The following is a 19,456-nucleotide window of genomic DNA, read 5'->3' as shown; positions in this document are numbered from 1 at the left end:
TTTTTGGACAGGCCTTGCTATATGCCGTCTTTTTTTCCCCCCATGAAGTTTATACATAACACTGAGTCCTGAGTTCCCTTTAAAAATCTGAGCATAACCTATCTGTCTTGATTTTAACAGATTAGGACTTCAGTTCTGTTAACAGAAAATTAATTGGAAAGGAGTTCTACAACCTCAGCAGCTTAACAGTCCCTGAAATGGAGACACCACTGTAGCAATATTAAGAACAAAATTGCCTGAATGATAAGATCATGTTTACAAAAGACCTCCAAAATCTGTTGGAAATAAACATTAGCTGTCTAGAGTCTTACATGGAAAGATGGCATGCGAATGTGTTGATGCAGCTTGGCATAAGAGGTAATAAAAATGACTAAGATAAAATTACATCAAGATAAAATTTGAGTGCATGAAAGTTCTATTTAAATATATGGAAGGGGGCGCCTGGGTGGCTCAGTTGGTTAAGTGGCTGACTCAATTTCAGCCCAGGTCTTTTTGTTTATTTGGTTTGTTTTTTGTTTTTAAGTAGGTTCCATGTCCAGCTTGGAGCCTGGTGAAGGGCCTGAACTCACGACCCCAAGATTGAGACCTGAGCTGAGATCAAGAGTTTGATGCTCAACTGACTGAGCTACCCATGATCTCAGGGTCGTAAGTTCTAGCCCCGTGTTGGGATCCAGGCTTGGAGTGGAGCCTACTTTAAAAATCAGTAAATTAATTAATTAAGAATAAATTACAAATTAATTAATTAATGGAAGGATGGGGTGCCTGGCTGGCTCAGTTGAAAGAATGTGGGGCTCTTGATCTTGGGGTGGTGAGTTTGAACCCCACGTTGGGTATAGAGATTATTTAAATAAAACCTTCAAAGTTTTTTAAAACATAAATATATTAGAAGGAAAAATAAACATAAAATATATGGAAGGCAAAAAATCAATAAAAATGTGTTTATTTTACCTGCTGTAGGAGAGAGAAAGATATGCAAAGACTTCCAATCAAATAACATCTTGAGTCGATGCTCTAAAGCACCCCCTTCTGTTCCAAACATAGTATGATAAATATAAAAAGAGAAAATTGGGTTCAAAACCAAAAATATATCCAAAGACCAGAAATAAAGGAAGAAACCATGAACCATGCTGAAGCAGCAGGCTGCCTGCCTAGGTCCAGAGCAGAAGTTCTAATCTGGCAGGGTATTGAGATCTAAAAGTGCTACTACATTTCAAAACTTGTGAGATGTGATAACAGTACTAGAAGAGAAATGTATAGCTTTAGATAATTTTTAAGCCCCAAATATGATTAAGCATTGATCTCAAGAGGAGAAGAAAATAAAAAATCCTAAGGAAAGTAGAAGGAAGAAAATATTAAAAAATAAGAAAAAACAGGAGAGGAATAAAAAAGCCACAAGCAGGTTACTTAACAGATTAGTAAAATTGATGATCCTCTGATGAAATGGATTTTTTTTTAATAGCAGAAATAACAGGAATGAAAAAGGGGACCAAAATAGCACTGCTTGAGGCTAAGGGCCGAGCTGGGATTCCTCTATCCTACTGCACCACTTGGGAAAGGAGACTAAGCAGCAAAACCTACCTCCAAATGATATGTGGGCTCCAGGTCATATAGGAAGATGTGGGCCCAAGGTGGGCAGAAGTGCACAGTTTGCAGTTTGCTCAGTTGGTAACCGGTGACACCAAAGACACCAGTTATCACCAAAGAATTGAAGTAGTGAATTAGCATATAACACTTAGCTGAATTGGTGTTTCTAGGACACAACTTGGAGGCAACTTAAAACTGCTAGAAGGGCTGAACCCAGAGGAAAGAAAAATAAAATGAAAGAAGAAAGCCCGCTGTAAATCAAAATTTCAAATTTGTGAAAGAAACCTAATGATAAGACAAACAGTTAACCAATACCTTTTGAAATTTCAATCCACTCAAGATGAAAATAATAGAATAGCCTGAAAAGGACTTTAAAGTAAGTATGTTTTGGGATCCTGAAAGACAAAGAATAAAAATTGAAGTTATGAAATCTGGTAAGTTCACATTCATTCATTTATTCAACATTTATCGTTTTTTATATGTCGGGCAATGTTCTAGATGCTAAAAGAGAGAGTAAATCAAACAGACAAAAATTACCACTCTCAGCAGATTGTTATTCTAGAGAAAATAAGCAAGAGAATAAGTGCAATGCACAAAAGAAAAGGTAATGAGATAGGGAATGCTGAAGCTGGCAGGGCAAGAGGTGCAAATTCTTAATTTTTAATAGCTCAGTGAAAAAAAATACGTAAGGGACACCGTCATACTGATAACTGGGGAAGAAAACTCCAGGCACAGGTAACAGCAGGTACAATAACCCTGGGAAAGAGCATGCTTGGCACATTTCATAGATTTCAAGGAGGCCACTGTGTCTGGAATGGAGTGAACAGCCCATGGGCTGGGCTCTGAGCTCAGCCAGGAGTCTGCTTGAAGATTCTCTCCCTCTGCCCCTCCCCTACTTGCACACGTGCATGTGCGCCCTCTCTCTTTCTCTCTCTCTCAAGTAAATAATCTTAAAAAAAGAAGTTGCTGAAGAGTTTCAGGAGAGAAGGATCATTCTGACTGCTGTGTTGAAATAGATTGAAGAGGTAGGGAGTGGAAGGAAGAAGACTAGTTAGGAAGCTATTATAGTAATTTGTGTGAGAGATGATGTGACTAGAACCACAGAGATAACAGGGGAAGGAGTGAAATGTGGGTTTTGTTTGGTCTTGATTCAAACAAAATAACTGTAAAAACACACAACTGGGGAAATGGGACTATAAACTTGGGTCATATGACATTGGTGATTATTTTAGTTCTGTTACAATAATGACATTGTGTTTATGTAATAAAACACCTATTTTTAAAAAGATGAATACCGAAATACTTATAATTCTTCAATTTGCTTTAAAATAGTCCAGAGGGGAGAAACGAAGCACGCCAAATCAGTAATGATGTATAAGACTTAACATTGATTTTCAGATGTGGCCTAGTGACCATATATAGGAGGATGGTCAAGTGATAGTTCCTAATCTCATTCACGACATATATAAAGATAATGGATAATTTCAGATTTTTTAAGAAAAAAAAATTAGTGAATTATGTATTTAAAAAGTCACAATTTAAGTCACAATAGAGCCCTGCATCGGGCTCCCTGCTCAGTGAGGAGCCTACTTCTCCCTCTCCCACTCCCCCTGCTTGTGCATTCTCTCATTGTCAGATAAATAAATAAAATCTTAAAAAAATAAAAACAAAAAATAAAAGAATATAAATACACTATAACTTCTAACAGAGGGCAAAGCAGAATACAGAAAATTTTATCAAGCCAATAGAAGATAGGAGAGCAGATAAAAAGAATAACAAAAGTGGAAATAAAACCAAATTATCAGTAGTTATATATAAACGGATTAAATTCACCTGACACTGCCAGATCATTCCAAGGAATTTTTTTTTTGTCCAAATACTGTTTGCAAGAGATACATATGGAAATTTCAAAAGCAAAGGAATGTTTTATGTACAATGACATTCATTAAGAAGTGGAAAAGCCAAATTCTAAATGACTGTATACAAAAAAAGGGCCATCTATATAATGGAAAATTATGAAGAATTAAAACTTCAAAGACACCTGGGTGGCTCAGACTGTTAAGTGTCTGCCTTCGGCTCAGGTCATGATCCCAGGGTCCTGGGATTGAGTCCTGCATCGGGGTCCCCGCTTAGTGGGGAGCCTGCTTCTCTCTCTGCCTGCCACTCCCCCTGCTTGTGTGCTCGCTCTCTCTGACAAATAAGTAAATAAAACCTTAAAAAAAATTACAACTTCATGCCATATAAAAAATAAAATGGAAGAGATGATAATTGTTAAGTAAAAAAAGTTTAAGGAAAGTTATATACAGAATGATCACAATTAGTTTTTAAAATAAGCAATTTATGTATCTACGTATACCTACCTAGAGATAATTGTCTGGAATGAGTACATGCCAAAATATTACTGCGGTTATCCTTGGATAAGGGAAGTATGTGTGATTTTTCTCCTTGGTATTATCAACAATAAACACGTATTTCTTTGGTCATCAGAAAACAATTTAAAAAAAAAGTAAAGAGATAACAAAAAGTATAACAGGAAAAGACTAATCAAAGGAAGCTACTATAATAATGTTAGTAAAAGACAAAATAGGATTTAAGGCTGTTATCAAAAAGATAGGAGATAACGAGTGTTGGTGAGGATGTGGAAAAGAGGGAGTCCTGGGGCGCCTGGGTGGCTCAGTTAGTTAAGCGTCTGCCTTCGGCTCAGGTCATGATCCCGGAGTCCTGGGATTGAGTTCCGCATGGGGCTCCTTGCTGGCAGGGACCCTGCTTCTCCCTCTTCTGTTCCCCATGTTTGTGCTCATTCTCTCTCTCTCTTAAAAAAAAAAAAAAAAAAAAAAAAAAAAAGAGGGAATCCTTTTGCACTATTGGTGGGAATGCAAACGGGTGCAGCCACTATGGTAAACAGTATGGAATTTCCTCAAAAAATTACAAATAGAACTACATATGATATAATTCCGATTCTGGTTATCTATCCAAAGGAAATGAAATCACTATGTCAAAGAGACAACTGCACCCCTATGTTCATTGCAGCATTATTTACAGTAGCCAAGACATAGAAAAAACCAAAGTGTCCCATTAATGGAAGAATGGTAAAAAAAAAAAACAAAACCCAAATGTGAATACATATATATGTGTGTATACATATATACATATATACACACATCCTCTCATGATTTCATGATATATGTATATATATGCTTTCTATATATACATATAAATGTTTGTCTATGTATACATATATATGTGTGTATGTATGTATATATATAGAATATATATATAAAAAGAAGGAAATTCTGCCATTTGCAACAACATGGATAGACCTAGAGGGCATTATGCTAAGTGAAATAAGACAGAGAAGGACAAATATTACATGATCTCACTTTTATGAGGAATCTAGAAAAGCTGACATCACAGGTACAGAAAATGGATTAGTTGGTGCCAGAGGCAGAAGGGTAGGGGTCAAAAGGGGTAAAGGAGGTCAAAAAATATAATCTTCAGTTGTTTATAGATAAGTCCAGGGGACGTAATTTACAGCATGGTGAGTAAAGTCAACAATACTGGTATATATTTGAAAGTTGCTAAGAGAATAGATCTTAAAAGTTCTCATCATAAGAAAAAAAAATTGTAACTAAGTGAGGTGTTGAATGTTAATTAAACTTATTGTGGTGATCATTTCACCATATATATATATATGATATATATATCAAATCATCATGTTGTACACCTAAAACTAATACAATGTTATATGTCAATCATGTCTCAATAAAACTGGGAAAAATATTTTTGGTTATACATTTAAAAAATATAAGGGCAAAACATATTAATAGGAAGGAGGACATATTGTAACTATAAAGGAAGAAAATAGCAATTGTGTGAGATTTTTAAAAAATTTATATCTGAAAATGATAGCTCAAGTATATGTTATATGTTAAACAACAAACATGTATCAGGATGCATTTAGAATGTTTAACCAGGGGTGCCTGGGTGGCTCAGTCGTTAAGCGTCTGCCTTCGGCTCAGGGCGTGATCCCAGCGTTCTGGGATCGAGCCCCACATCAGGCTCCTCTGCTATGAGCCTGCTTCTTCCTCTCCCACTCCCCCTGCCTGTGTTCCCTCTCTCACTGGCTGTCTCTTTCTCTGTCAAATAAAAAATAAAATAAATAAATAAATAAAAAAAGAATGTTTAACCAAATGTAGCAAAAAGGATAGGATTTTATTATTTCACATAAAATGGACTTTGAAGATAGATAGTTCCAGGACTGGGTAATTCATCAGCTCAATATCAGGATACCGTGTAGATTTCTCAGTGATTCCCTTGGCTTTCCTCTCGTGATTTCAAGATAGTTGCCACTGCCGCATAGATCATTTTCTCACAGAATAACATCCAAAGCAAGTGGAAAAGGAAGCTCATGTTGCTTTATTTTTATGAGAAAGGAAGATCCTTCAGAAGTCTCCAGCGGACTAAAATTTTTTCTTTAAAATAGTGCTAATATCAAGTTGGTGAATAGCAAAATAGCTGAGACTTTCATACATTACTGGTGGGAATGCAACCTTTGTACTTTTGAACTAGCTCGGCAGTTTCTCATAAAATTAAGCATATACCCACCATATGACCCAGCAACTGAATTTTTCCGTTGTTTACTTTTAATCCCTTGCTAACCTGCTAAGCTGAAGCTGTAAGATTCTTAAGTTTTGGGGCATCTACAAGTGAAAAAAGCCTTTACCTCTGCTTGTGTCTGTGAGGTATAATCCTACCTCTGGAATGTATTAATAAATTAAAAGATAAAACTCTTAAAGGTGCACTATTTTGATTGGTTGGCAGCAATTGACCCCTTCTCCCCTTGAGTACATTTGATAATGTCTAGAGATAGTTCTGGTTGTCACAACTTGGAGGTGTTTCTGGCGTCTGGTACGCTGCCACACACCTAACAGTGCCCAGGATAGCCCCGCATAACAAAGAATCTTCTGCCCTACATGTCAGTAGTGGCGAGGGTGAGAAACCTTAGCTTATAGAGACTAAAAAGCACTTATATAAGTCTAATAATTTCGAAATTCCCCCAAATAAAGAAACTATACAATTAATACTTTAAATGTGGTAATCTTTAATGTAATTAAAGTAATACTTTAAATGTGGTAAAAAGTAAAATTATTCTCACAGAAGCTGCTAGCTTAGAAGCATTTTTTAAAAAATAAGAAGTTAAGTTCATGCAATCAAATCAGACTTATTTGATAATTGAGGTTAAAAAAGCAGCTGTACCTTCTTCCTGATGATATCAGCATGAAGTAAAATACAAAAGTACATTTTATTCTTTTTAAAGATTTGGATTTGCTTTCTCTTAAAGAGAATAATTGAGCTTCCTACATTTTCTATATAGAATTGATCTCATAAACTAATGTGACTCCTACATATTTACGATAAGGAACAATGAAAAATTTTGTTTGGGGCGCTTGGGTGGCACAGTCCATTGAGCAACTGACTCTTGGTTTTGGTGGTGATTTCAAAGATTGAGCCCCCGTGTTGGGCTCCAGGCTTGGCGGGGAGTCTGCTTGAGATTCTCTCTCTCTCTCTCTCTCTCCTTCTATGCCCCTCCCACTCGTGTTCTCTCTCTCTCTTTCTCTAAAACAAATAAATAAATCTTAATTTTTTTGTTTCACCTAATTGCTTTAAAATTCTAACAAAAATTTTAAACATCAAGAATATATTATGTTCTGTAGTGTATCAGTTTAAATGTTAACTTTAAGACCTTGAACTATCTTAAATTGAGTTAATTAGTTAATAATCTTTGGATGCTTTGATAATTTCTAAGTAATATCGAATATTACTCTCTGTGCATAATTCTCATACATAACAGTTTTGGATTGTATTCCTTTGGTTATAGAGTGGTTCTGTCTTTGGGTCCTATTGGTGAAACTTAAAGCATGAAAGAGATGACTACATGTGTGGCCATATTTCGTGTACTTGTGAGCTGTCCTGGTCCACTAAATGCTCATTGTATATGACAGGTAATTCTCTTCCCCGTAGTTTCTGTGAAGTATAAATAGTTTTTTTGGGTAAACGTGGGTGATCGAGAGTATCCTAGGTGCAATAGTGGCAAGGAAGCATGAAGAGAGTAGTTTTATTCTATAGTAAAGTATTTGATGCCGAATTTTAAAGGAGATAAAAATGTGAAAGGATGAGGAAAATTATAGAAGTTATACAGAAAGTGAACTTTATTTGCCTTGGTTCATAATATGCACAGATAATGGGTCTAAATGGAAGCAATGCAATGAGTTAAAGTTTTTGGCAAATTTTGCTTAGTTTTTATTAATAATTTTTAAAAATTTAAGATCATTTTTAAAAATTTAGGATAAATTTATTGCCAACTATCATATCAATGCAAATCTAGAATTTGTTTTTTCCCTTATGTTAAAATGATAATTTGGTTTTAAAGCCTTTAGTCTGCTGTGAATGAAAAGTAGTAAAAAGATATTCATTACAGTCTGTATAATCCACCCAGATAACTAAAATTTTGTATCTCACCAGAAAAGTTTTTAAGTTTTCTTTGCTTTGTGATGATTTTATCATGCTCTTGATTACTAACATGAAGTCCTCCGGTCTGAAAAAGCTACAGCTCCTTACAGTGGTGTTACCTTCTATGGTTTTTGTCACCTTCTGTGTACCTTGGTTAATAGGTAGCCAAGTTAAAGTCATTCATTATTCTTTGACTTCTATGGCCCTTTCTTAATCAAGTGACAAAATTGATGATAACTTTTTTGATTATGCTTTCTAAGACTAGACCCTTAAAGATAAATATATATTTTAGTCCATATTTTAATATATTCAATACATAATACATTTCCGAAATATCCTATAGACCTAAAACATATTTTTCCAAGAGGTTCCCTGGGAAGTCACAAAGATTGTTCTTTTACATTACTAAAAAAACAGTAAAAATATTTGGGATTGTCAGATACGTTTCCTATTTCCCATCTGGCTCAACCTGATTGTAAGGACTGCATCAGAAGAGGTGTCAAAAGAAAAATTCAGTCTTTTCTAAGTCAACCTTGAGGTAAGTCCTACTTATACAAACATGTTTCAGAGATTATGAATTTAGCATAATCTGGCAATGTCCTCATCATCCACAGTTTTTTTTTCCCCCCTTGGGGGAAACAGTGGTCAAATCCTTATTATGCAGTCATGTATTATTACATCCTAATAAGAGAATTTTACTCTCCTCCATTCTCATTTATCCTCAGCCATTCAGTCCTATCATCGAAGCTTACTTCTGTTTTTCTCTCAAGCTTGCCTGAAGTCTCTGCTGTAAGCCGCAGGTTAGAAATTGGGTCTTCGGGGGCGCCTGGGTGGCGCAGTCGTTAAGCGTCTGCCTTCGGCTCAGGGCGTGATCCCGGCGTTCTGGGATCGAGCCCCACATCAGGCTCTTCCGCTGGGAGCCTGCTTCTTCCTCTCCCACTCCCCTTGCTTGTGTTCCCTCTCTCGCTGGCTGTTTCTCTCTCTGTTAAATAAATAAATAAATAAATAAAATCTAAAAAAAAAAAAAAAAAAAGAAATTGGGTCTTCGGTCAAGGAGGAGAGTCTTCGAGTCCTGAAGAAAAGATTCTGTTAGGTACTCTCAAGGTACTAATATTTGCTTACCTGTTACTCTTGTACTAAGTAACTACTGATAGCTCAAGAAATTAAGACATCGGCAGTGAGAAGTGGATGGATCTGAGAAATATTTCAGACTTGGAGACTGATTGGATTCGTAGCCTCTATCATAGGTATCGTTGTCAGAGTCAACAGCATTCAGTTCAAGAATGTTAAAAGCGTCACTTTTATTCTCATGCAGGTAGAAAGCCATTTCATGTCCGCCAAGATGTGTACCAGAAAAAAATGTTTATGGTGTAGTCCAGGAGAAAAGCCCTGGATCTGTTCAAATGTCTAAATAGCGACACTAGGGACGCCTGGGTGGCTCAGCTGGTTGAGCGTCTGCCTTCAGCTCAGGTCATGATCCCAGGTCCTGGGATCAAGTCCCACGTGGGACTCCCTGCTCAGCAGTGAGTCTGCTTCTCTCTCTGCCTGCTGCTCCCCCTGCTTATGCTCTCTCTCTCTGATAAATAAATAAATGAAATCTTAAAAATAAAATAGCAACAGTAATGAGCACTTTACACAGAATCCTATTTAATCCTCTTAATGCCCTACAAATAGATATTATTGCCTGTATTTTAGATTGAGAACTAAGGGTCAGGGGGGTGAGAAACTTGCTCAAGGTCATAGAATTAATAAAAGTAGAGTGGGATTCTAACCCAATTAGCCTGATTTCAAGCACTATTGTAGTACCAAATTTTAACATCAAGAGTAAAATAATAAATAAATAAATAAACAATTTTAGCCCGAAAAGATGTTTACATTCCCCAAATTCCTGCCTTTGATCTTGAACCCTTGCTTTTGAGGACCCTTCTCTGACCTTCTCCCATCTGCACTTTCTCCAAAAGGCAAAGAAGCTGTGGGTCAAGAGGATATGCCATCCAGTACTCATGCTCCCTCTTCTAATTTCTTCCTTTAAGGTTTTATTTATTTATTGAGAGAGGGATTACAGAGGGAGAGGGAGAAGGAAGCCCGATGTTGGCAGATCCCAGGACCCAGGTGCCCTCATGCTCCCTCTTCTAGACCATGTTTGGGCTGCCCCAGTATCCATAGGAATGTCATGAGTCCTTTCCTGGCGAGGGAGAGGGAGAGAGAAAATCTTAAGCAGTCTCCACGCCCAGGGCGGAAACATGGGGCTCAATCTCACCACCCTGTGATCATGACCTAAGCCGAAATCAAGAGTCAGATGCTTAACTGACTGAGCCACCCAGGTGCCCCAAGTATGTTTCATTTTGTAAGAAACTGCCCAACTGTCTTCCAAGTGGCCTTACCATTTTGCATTCCTGGCAGCAGTGAATGAGGATGTTACTCCACTCCTCTTCAACACCTGGTGTTGTCAATGTTCTGGATTTTGGCCATTCTAATACACGCATAGTGGTATCTCGTTGTTGTTTTCGTAAGATTCCACATAAGATGTGGAACCTCTTCTCATATGCTTATTTATCATCTGTATATCTTTGGTGAAGTGTCTGTTAAAGTCCTCAGCTCATCTTTTTATTGGGTTGTTTTCTTTTTTTATTGATGTATAGTTGACATACGATGTTATATTACTTTCAGGTGTACAGCATAGTGGTTTGACAATATTAGATGTTACTCAATGCTCACCATGATACGTGTAGTCACCATATAGCATTATTATAATATTATTGACTATATTCCCTGTACTGTACTTTTCATCTCTATAACTTATTTATTTAATAACTGAAAGTTTATATCTCTTAATCTCAACTAGTTAAGTTTATTTTCTTATTGTTTGAGTTTTAAAGTTCATATATATTTTGGATAAGAGTCCTTTATCAAAGATATATGTGTATATATATATATACATTTGTATATAATAAATTTATATAATTTATATATATATTTATATATAAATATATATATAAATTATATAAATTTAAATTTAAATATAAATATATATTATATATTATATATATTATATATATTGTATATATATAATATATATATAAATGGTTATATATCTATAGATAGATAGATACTATATATAGATTTTCTCCTGTGTTATCTTCTAAGAGTTTTATAGTTTTACATTTTAAATTTAAATCTGTGATCCATTTTGAGTTCATTTTTGTTAAAGGTGTAATGATTATATCTAGATTCCCTTTTTTGCATGTGCATGTCTAGTTGTTCCAGCACCATTTGTTGAAAATACTATCTTTTCTCCATTATATTACTTCCTCTTCTCAAAAATCAGTTGACTATATTCACGTTGGGTATATTTCTGGGCTCTCTATTCTGTTCCACTGATTTACTTGTCGGTTTTTTTCATTAATACTACATTGCATTGATTATTTTCTTCCCAAATTGATCTATGATTGATCAAGATTCAATCTATTGATCTAGATTCAATGCAATCCCAATCAAAATACTAGCAAGTTATTTTGTGGATCTGGACAAACTGATTCTACAGTCATATGGAGAGCAAAAGACTAGCCAACACAATAGCCAGAATAGCCAACACAATAGTGAAAGAGAAGAACAAAGTTAGGGGAGTGACAATCCCCAACTTCAAGAGTAGGCACACACACACACAAAAAAGACTTGGCACAAGGCTGGCTACAGCTCCTTAGAGATTTCTAGGAAGCTGGTGTGTCTGGCCTTATAAAATGAGTTAGGAAGTGTCCCCTCTGCTTCTATCTTCTAAAAGAGATCGTAGAAAATTGGTATAATTTCTTCCTTAAATGTTTAGTAGAATTCACCAGTGATCCCAGCTAGGCCTGGTGCTTTCTGTTTGGGAAAGTTATTGATTATTGATATAGTTTATTTAATAGATATATGTCTACTCATATTGTCTATTTCTTCTTCTGTGAGTTTTGAGAGATTGTGTCTTTCAGTGAATTGGTCCATTTCTTTGAAGTTATCACAGTTACAGGCATGGAGTTGTTTATAGTATTCCTTTACTATCCTTTTAATATTCGTGGAATTTGTAGTGATGTCCCCTCTTCTGTTTCTGATATTAGTAATTTGTGTCTTCTCTCTCTTTTTCTTAGTTAGCCTGGCTAGAGGTTTGTCAATTTTGTTGATCTTTTCAAATAACCAACTCTGTTTTATTGATCTTCTCTATTGAGTTCCTGTTTTCAATTCCACTGATTTCTGCTCTTAATTTTTATTTTTTCTGCTTACTTCAGATTTAATTTACTCCTTGTTTCCCTGGTTGCCTAAGGTGGAAGCTTAGATGAATGACTTTAGATTTTTCTTCTTCTCTAACATATGCATTTGATGGAGAAATTCAGTTAAATTCTGATAAAACCAGCAGATTAGGATCTGGTTAAATAGTTTCTTCTGAAGGCAGATCTTGCTGAGAGGAACAGAATGCTCTGGCATATTTCAAAAGGGTTCCTTTTCTCCTCCCCCTGTTGGGAGCACCTGGAGATTTTTCTCTGATATTCACTATGAGAACCTGGTACAGCTTCAGGAAGTAAAACTCACAAAAGTGTAGGAGCTCCCTGATGACTGGGTCCCCCTGGAGTTCTTATGTCTGAGACTTACCCACAGGGAGCAGCAGCTTGTCAACTACAGTTCAGGTTTTCCTACCTTGACAATGTTCCCATGGAAGTTTCTTCTCTGATTGGTTCTGATTCTCTATATTCATTTGTTAGTCTCTCCAGTTTTTGGGGTAGTGATTTGCTCTGTGACCTCACTTTTTTTTATGGATCTAAGAAGCATTGTTGATTTTTTATTTTGTTCAGCTTTTTACATAGGATGGAGTGGTGACTTTCAAGCTCTTTAGATGTTAGATCAGACTTTTTAAAGAAATTAAATAACTGATATTGTGCTAAAGGAATCCAACAGGAAAAATCAAGAGCTATACTCCATAAGTGTAGATCTAAGATATATGGACCAAAAATAAAAGGAAAAGAATAGTCACTTTATACTTTCTAAATGAGCACTAACTATATATTCTTGTCTAATTGATAACCACATTATCTTTTTCTAAAATCCAAATTCAAAATAGTAAAATAACTAATGATTTAATATCTAATACCTAGATTTTGGTCTGAAATGCTATTGTCAGTTAAAAGGAACTAAGATTTCTTGGAGAATGATTGATTCCATTTTCTAGAGAAAAAAAAGGAAAAAATTTTGAAGTAGGTCTAAATCATCTTGTTCTAAGAATAAAGGATCTTTAAAAGGCTTTTTAAAATTCTGGAATGGTATTAAAAATCATAATCAACTTTTCCCAGTGGCCAAATATGACAATATGACCATCAAAAATAAAATTATAATTACTTAATTTTAGGCTGGGAATAATAAATCAGATTTAGTTGTTGCTTCATAATGTACATTTTCACTCCTTGAGAACCTCACAATATGTAAAGAGAAAATAGAGAACTTCCTCTACCATAGAGCTAGTTTTAAATTTTTTACTTCAATTTTATAATATTTGTTACATACAAAATGATACAGATATATGTATATTTAAGTTATGAATCACAATATAGGTAGTACATATTCATCACCAAAAATTAGAGAGAGAGAGAGAGAAATATAACTTGGCAATTTCTTTGGTGCTCTCTGGTGGCTTGGTTTGATGTAATTAATGGAATCAAACAAAAATGATTTTGGGTGGTCTCTCTGGGTTTTTTTAGGGAACCAGCCAATAGGGCCTGGACCTCTGGTCTCCCAGTGGGAGGGACTGCATTTGAACTCAGCTGGCCATGGTACTATTACTTTCTTCCAACTAAAACTTTCCATGTGACTCAAGGTATGCAGATCCTGGGTAGCTGACTTTCTTGGACAAGTCTTTTTTTTTTTTTTTTAAGATATATTTATTTCTTTTAGAGAGAGAGAGCATGCAGGGGGAGGGCCAGAGGGAGAGGGAGAAAGAATGCTAAGCAGACTCCCTACTGAGCATGGAGTCTGATGTGGGGCTCAATCCCACAACCATGAGATCATGACCCAAGTGGAAATCAAGAACCGGATGCCAAACTGACGGAGCCACCCAGGCACCCCTCTTGGACAATTCTTATAAATAGTTGCACCTACACCAAGACTGCCTAGTGGCCCAGTGGTTTCCCTACTGACAAGGTTCCTTTTATGTTTTCCCTGTAAGAAGAGAGAGGAAAAAGGGCATGAAATTCCTCTCATATAATGCAAACTCACACTGAAGATCCAACATAGTGGTCTCACCCCAATATACTTCTCCTTGAGATGATGGCAGAATGGGGGAACCTGTGTTTTTTCCTTACCTTTGTAAGCAAGCTTCTTTTTTTACCAATAAAACTTACCCCTTAACCTAGTGGTTCTAACTTTGGTGTGGGTCAGAATTACCTGGTGGACATGTTAAAACAGATTTGCTGGGTCCCATTTCCAGAATTTCTGGTTCAGTAGACCTGGCATGGAGTCTGGGAATTTGCATTTCTAGCAAGTCCCCAGGTAATGCTGATATTATAGTCAGGCGACCACACTCTGAGAAACTTTGTCTTAATTCATGCAGTGGAAATGAGCTCACAAAGGGTCCCATTGGCACGACCTTCACCTAGGAGTTCATCATTGTCCTTTCTTGTGCCCTACTTTCCTTTCTAGTTTTACCACATAGGTAGGAATTTTTAACCAATAGATGACTTACTCTTCTCACTCATCCATCCAGTGTATAGGTATAATTAATTCATTTTCACTGTTCTATGATAATCTGTTGTGTGAATAAAACTATTGATAGACATTTGGCTTGTTTTCAGGCTTTTGCTAGGAAACTGCAATGAAGAGTTACTACTTTAGTCATAGAATTACCCTTGGTTTCTGAAAGAACCCACCTAGAGGGAACCCTCCTGGGGCGCCTGGTTGGTTCAGTTGGCTAAGCATCTGCCTTTGGCTCAGGTCATGATCCCAGGGTCCTGTAATCGAATCCTGCATGGGACTCCCTGCTCAGTGGGGAGCCTCCTTCTCCCTGTCCCTCAGCTGCTCCCCCTGCTTGTGCTCTCTCTCTGTCAAATAAAATCTAGAAAAAAAAAAAAAAGAGGGAACCCTCCTTCCCTTAGACTTTTCCCTCAATTCTAACATCCTCTTGCTGAGACACCCAATGGTGTGTGTTCTGCCTTGCTCAGTGAGTACTGAACTCAACTTGTTCAAGGACATGTGTGCCTTTGGTCTTTGGCTGAAGGGTTTATATGTAAAATATGTTCACATTCCTTGCTGTGCCTCTTGACGAACACCAGTTCTTAGTTTTCGTTCAAGTTTTCAATCTTTGCCCTTTATGGTTAGTGCTTTTTATGTCATATTTAAGAATTCCTGTCTTACTCCAAGATCATATGGATATGTATTTTTTTTGCTAGATATGTATTTCTAATATCCAAACTTTTGTCTTTAGTTCATCTGAAATTCATTTTTGTGTATGACACCATATGCCTGTAGAAATCTAGCACGTAGAAATCTAATCTCGTTTTTTAAAACGTGGTAACCATTTCTCATAGCAACAATGCATTCAATAGCCATTCCTTTCTGTGCTTTTCCCCACTTGCATGCAGACCCACCTCTACCATATATCAAACTTCTATCTATACATGGGTTAAATTAGATTTCTTTCATTTTTAAAAGGTAATAAGAAATAGTTTAAGACTTTAAGATTGAATGTTTCAAGGCTGTAAAACACTGTTTAGATAAATACATAAATCATAAAACGACGTATAAAAGTTAATGTTTTAAGTTGGTATCAGTTGATGCAATGATTCAGTAATAAAATTTACCAAGTTTTTTAAAAAGGTAATTCATTCAGAGTGTAGAAAATTTAGTAAGACTATGGTAGTCCAGAGAACAATTTAACTACAGAGGTGTCTATGTGCTTAACAAAGTGATTGCTAACAGTTTTTTTTAAAAAGCCCCAAACGACACTAAGTAACCCTTTCATTATCTTTCATACATAAGCTCACTTTTTATATAGTCAGAGACTCTAGCCTCTAAAATTTTATATTAAAGAAATACATAAATCCTCTCTTCTGAAGACACAGGAAAGTCTGAAACAAAATGGTAAAAGTAAGAATAGAATCAAAGGGGAGAAAATGCCAAAAGAGAGGACAAAGGAAAAGAAGTCAAAGAATGGCTCCCAGTAGTCAAAGTTACAGAACCTTGAGATGATGAACTTATGACAAAATTAGATAAGGTACTGAGGGGTGGCCTGTTTGGGGGGAAAGATGATATTTTTTTCTCCCAAGTCTGCTGCTCCTAAACTCTCCTCTAGAATATTTTCAGGAGGTTTCAAATTTGTTTTAATGGCCTGCAAAAGTAAAAAAAGTAGAAAGTTTAAAATCCAATCCATAGGTGGCAAATAGTGCTTAAATTTTGTGTAAATTCACTGTCCCTTTTTGTTTTCTTTTTTTAAAAGATTTTATTTATTTTAGAGCAAGAGAGAGAGCAGGGAGAGAGGCAGAGGGAGAAGAAGAGAACCTCACACAGATTCTTCCCAAGGCACACAGCCCAGGCCTCTCTGCTCTCTCCACCCTGAGATCAGGACCCCAGTGGAAACCAAGAGTCAGATGCCAAACGGACTGAGCCACCCAGGCGCCCCTTGTTTTCTTTTTTAAACATCAAATTCCAGTAACTTATGAACTGAGTCTACAGAAAGCAGCCTGGGGAAAGATCATTGGAATGGGAGTTAAGAGAGCAGGATTTTAATCACGATTTTGCCACTAATCTAAATGGCAATGGGGTTAAGTGCATGGGTCTCAAATTCCTTAAATATGCAGGATGAACTATACCACCTTCAAGTTTCCTTCCAGAGGTAAGAGTCTTAGTCTTTTTTTTAATAATATTTTTTATTATGTTAGTCACCATACAGTACATCCCTGGTTTTTGATGTAATGTTCCATGATTCATTGGCTGGGTATAACACCCAGTGCACCATGCAATACATGCCCTCCTTACTACCCATCACCAGCCTATCCCATTCTCCCACCCCCTACTCTCTGAAGCCCTCAGTTTGTTTTTCAGAGTAAGAGTCTAAGTCTTCTTAAGCAATTGTAAAATGTATCTGTGTAAATCCAAGCTATCCTACAGCTGAGTTGCAGCCAAGCGTTTGCTGTTTGAGTCATAAGGCCGTTTCTTCCCGGGTCCTAAACCACGTGGTGAACCCTACCTATGATCTTTTGGTGGTCTTACATCTGACAGGATTTGGAGCACAATAGTAAGGCCAAGCTCCCAGGCCAGGACGTCAGTACGACCAGGAAATTTCCAAAACAGGAACACCAAATGATGTTCTGACAGCCTCCATCAGAACAAAAGGCCAGGGCTGCTAAGCCCGGGGGCGGTGCACCTGCTTCTCGCAGGTCAGGTCACTCTTTGTTTCCCGTAACTCCTTTCTTTCTTTTTTCGCATTCTCAAGCGCAAGGCTCTTTTCTTAAAAACGAAGGCCTGTTTCTTCGGCGATTCACTCAGGCCCCAGGGAACGGATAATAGCCAGAGTAGTGGTCTCTGGCCCGCGCTAGCAAGCCCAAGCAGTCACAAGGGGAGTTTGTGGGGCGGTCGCAGAAGCGCGCCCGGGGCACGCTGGGAACGCGGGGCGCCGCGGCCCGGCCTGACCCGGAAGGGCTGGTGCGTGGTAACCCCGGCTTCCATAGCAACCGAACAGGTGCTAGTCCTAACCAGCAGCGTCCTCTCGTACAGCACCTCTCGGGATGCCGCTGCAGGTTAGTGATTACAGCTGGCAGCAGACGAAGGCTGCGGTGTTTATCTCTGTGCCTCTCCGAGGCGTCTGCGTCAGAGACGCGGACGTGTTCTGCACGGAAAACTATCTGAAGGTAGGAACTCGAGTTGTGCCTGCCGGGTGCCCGGGGGTGTGATCCGAAGCTTCTGAAAGCGCTGCTGTGTACACGCCACAGGCGCGTTCTTGCAGACAAGCGTCCTAAAATTTAGTTTTTTAGTTTTTTTTTTTTTAACGAATCCCGTGAGATGATACCTCATCTTTAGATGTCATCAGACCAGAGTTAATTCTTTTTTTTTTTTTAAAGATTTTATTTGTTTATTTATTTGACAGAGATGGAGACAGCCAGCCAGAGAGGGAACACAAGCAGGGGGAGTGGGAGAGGAAGAAGCAGGCTCATAGCGGAGGAGCCTGATGTGGGGCTCGATCCCATAACGCCGGGATCACGCCCTGAGCCGAAGGCAGACGCTCAACCGCTGTGCCACCCAGGCGCCCCCAGAGTTAATTCTTATCCAGGATTTCTTCATATGCCTTATTAATTGAGTAAATTTATAGCAGGCATTTAAGAAAATGATCTTGGCCCCTGTCACTTGTTTCTTAATGGCGGTGTCTTTATTTTGTGTAACTAAATTAACCTTCGTTTACCTCCTTCTGAATAGGTCAACTTTTCTCCATTTTTATTTGAAGTGTTTCTCTACGCGCCCATAGACGATGAAAACAGCAAAGCCAAGATTGGGAATGACACTATTGTATTCACCTTATATAAAAAAGAACTGGCCATGTGGGAGAACCTTTCTGTGTCAGGTGGTAAGTTTTTTATTAAAAGATGTTCACCTGGTCATGCTTTTTATATTTTATACCTTAATTTTTTTTTCAGAACAATTCTTTTTCTTCTAGAAGAAAAGTAGGAACGTGAGCATGATTTAAAGGACATAGTGCTTCAGCTGCACTTAAATAACTTAAAGATTGAATAATTCAAAAGTTAGAGCACATTTATAGTTTTCACTCAAATGTGGGCTTGTATCTTCAGAGGATAAGGCCTCTTGATAGGATCTTTATTGAGCCCTTGTTTTGCATTAGGCATTAACACATCTGGTAATCCTCAGAACAACCTATTACTTAGGTTACCTCCCTCCCACCCATTTTTGTTTTCGTTTTTGTTTTTTGTTGTTGTTGTTGTTTTTTAAGGTGAGGCTACCGAGGCACAGAGGGTTGAATAATTGGCACAGGTCATACAACTAGTAAGTGGCAGACTGGAACTGGAGCTTTAGCAGTTTGACTCTAGAGCAGTGGTTCCTAACCCTGGCTACATATTTGAATCACCTACAAAACTTGTAAATAATATAGATGTCTGAAACTCACCCTAGACCAATCAAATCAGTTTCTGTGAGTGGAAAAAGCTTTCCAGGATTATAATGTACAAAGTTGAGATCCCCTGTTCTCTGTATGCTTGATGAGTACTCTGTTCTGCCACAATTGGCTCGGTGGGTCAGTGATTGCCCTCTACTGCTTTACCTCCATTTTCTTCCTCCCGCTTCTAGTTGTCATGTATTCTAGGGCTTTTTTTCTACTGCCTGAAATTTCTCTTAAGCCTCT

At 37.5% G+C, this 19,456-nt stretch overlaps 1 protein-coding gene across 2 annotated transcripts in view; it reads left to right on the top strand.

The window, feature by feature from the left end:
* Positions 1-19,456, top strand: part of DNAAF4 (dynein axonemal assembly factor 4) — an 83,973-nt gene that overhangs the window by 5,139 nt on the left and 59,378 nt on the right. The window contains exons 2-6 of one of the 2 annotated variants that reach the window (XM_048219486.2): positions 121-357; positions 1,755-2,018; positions 13,818-13,933; positions 17,824-17,957; positions 18,520-18,667. In XM_048219486.2, the coding sequence (XP_048075443.2) occupies positions 17,835-17,957; positions 18,520-18,667 (271 nt within the window). In that variant the 5' untranslated portion in view covers positions 121-357; positions 1,755-2,018; positions 13,818-13,933; positions 17,824-17,834. Of the gene's footprint in view, positions 1-120; positions 358-1,754; positions 2,019-13,817; positions 13,934-17,737; positions 17,958-18,519; positions 18,668-19,456 lie in introns of those variants that run through there. The other variant, XM_057306206.1, reaches the window with a different exon arrangement.

The sequence above is a fragment of the Ursus arctos genome, unplaced genomic scaffold (assembly GCF_023065955.2).
Source record: "Ursus arctos isolate Adak ecotype North America unplaced genomic scaffold, UrsArc2.0 scaffold_36, whole genome shotgun sequence".
Classification (NCBI taxonomy): Eukaryota; Metazoa; Chordata; class Mammalia; order Carnivora; family Ursidae; genus Ursus; species Ursus arctos.
This window is presented reverse-complemented; position numbering and strand designations above follow the sequence as displayed.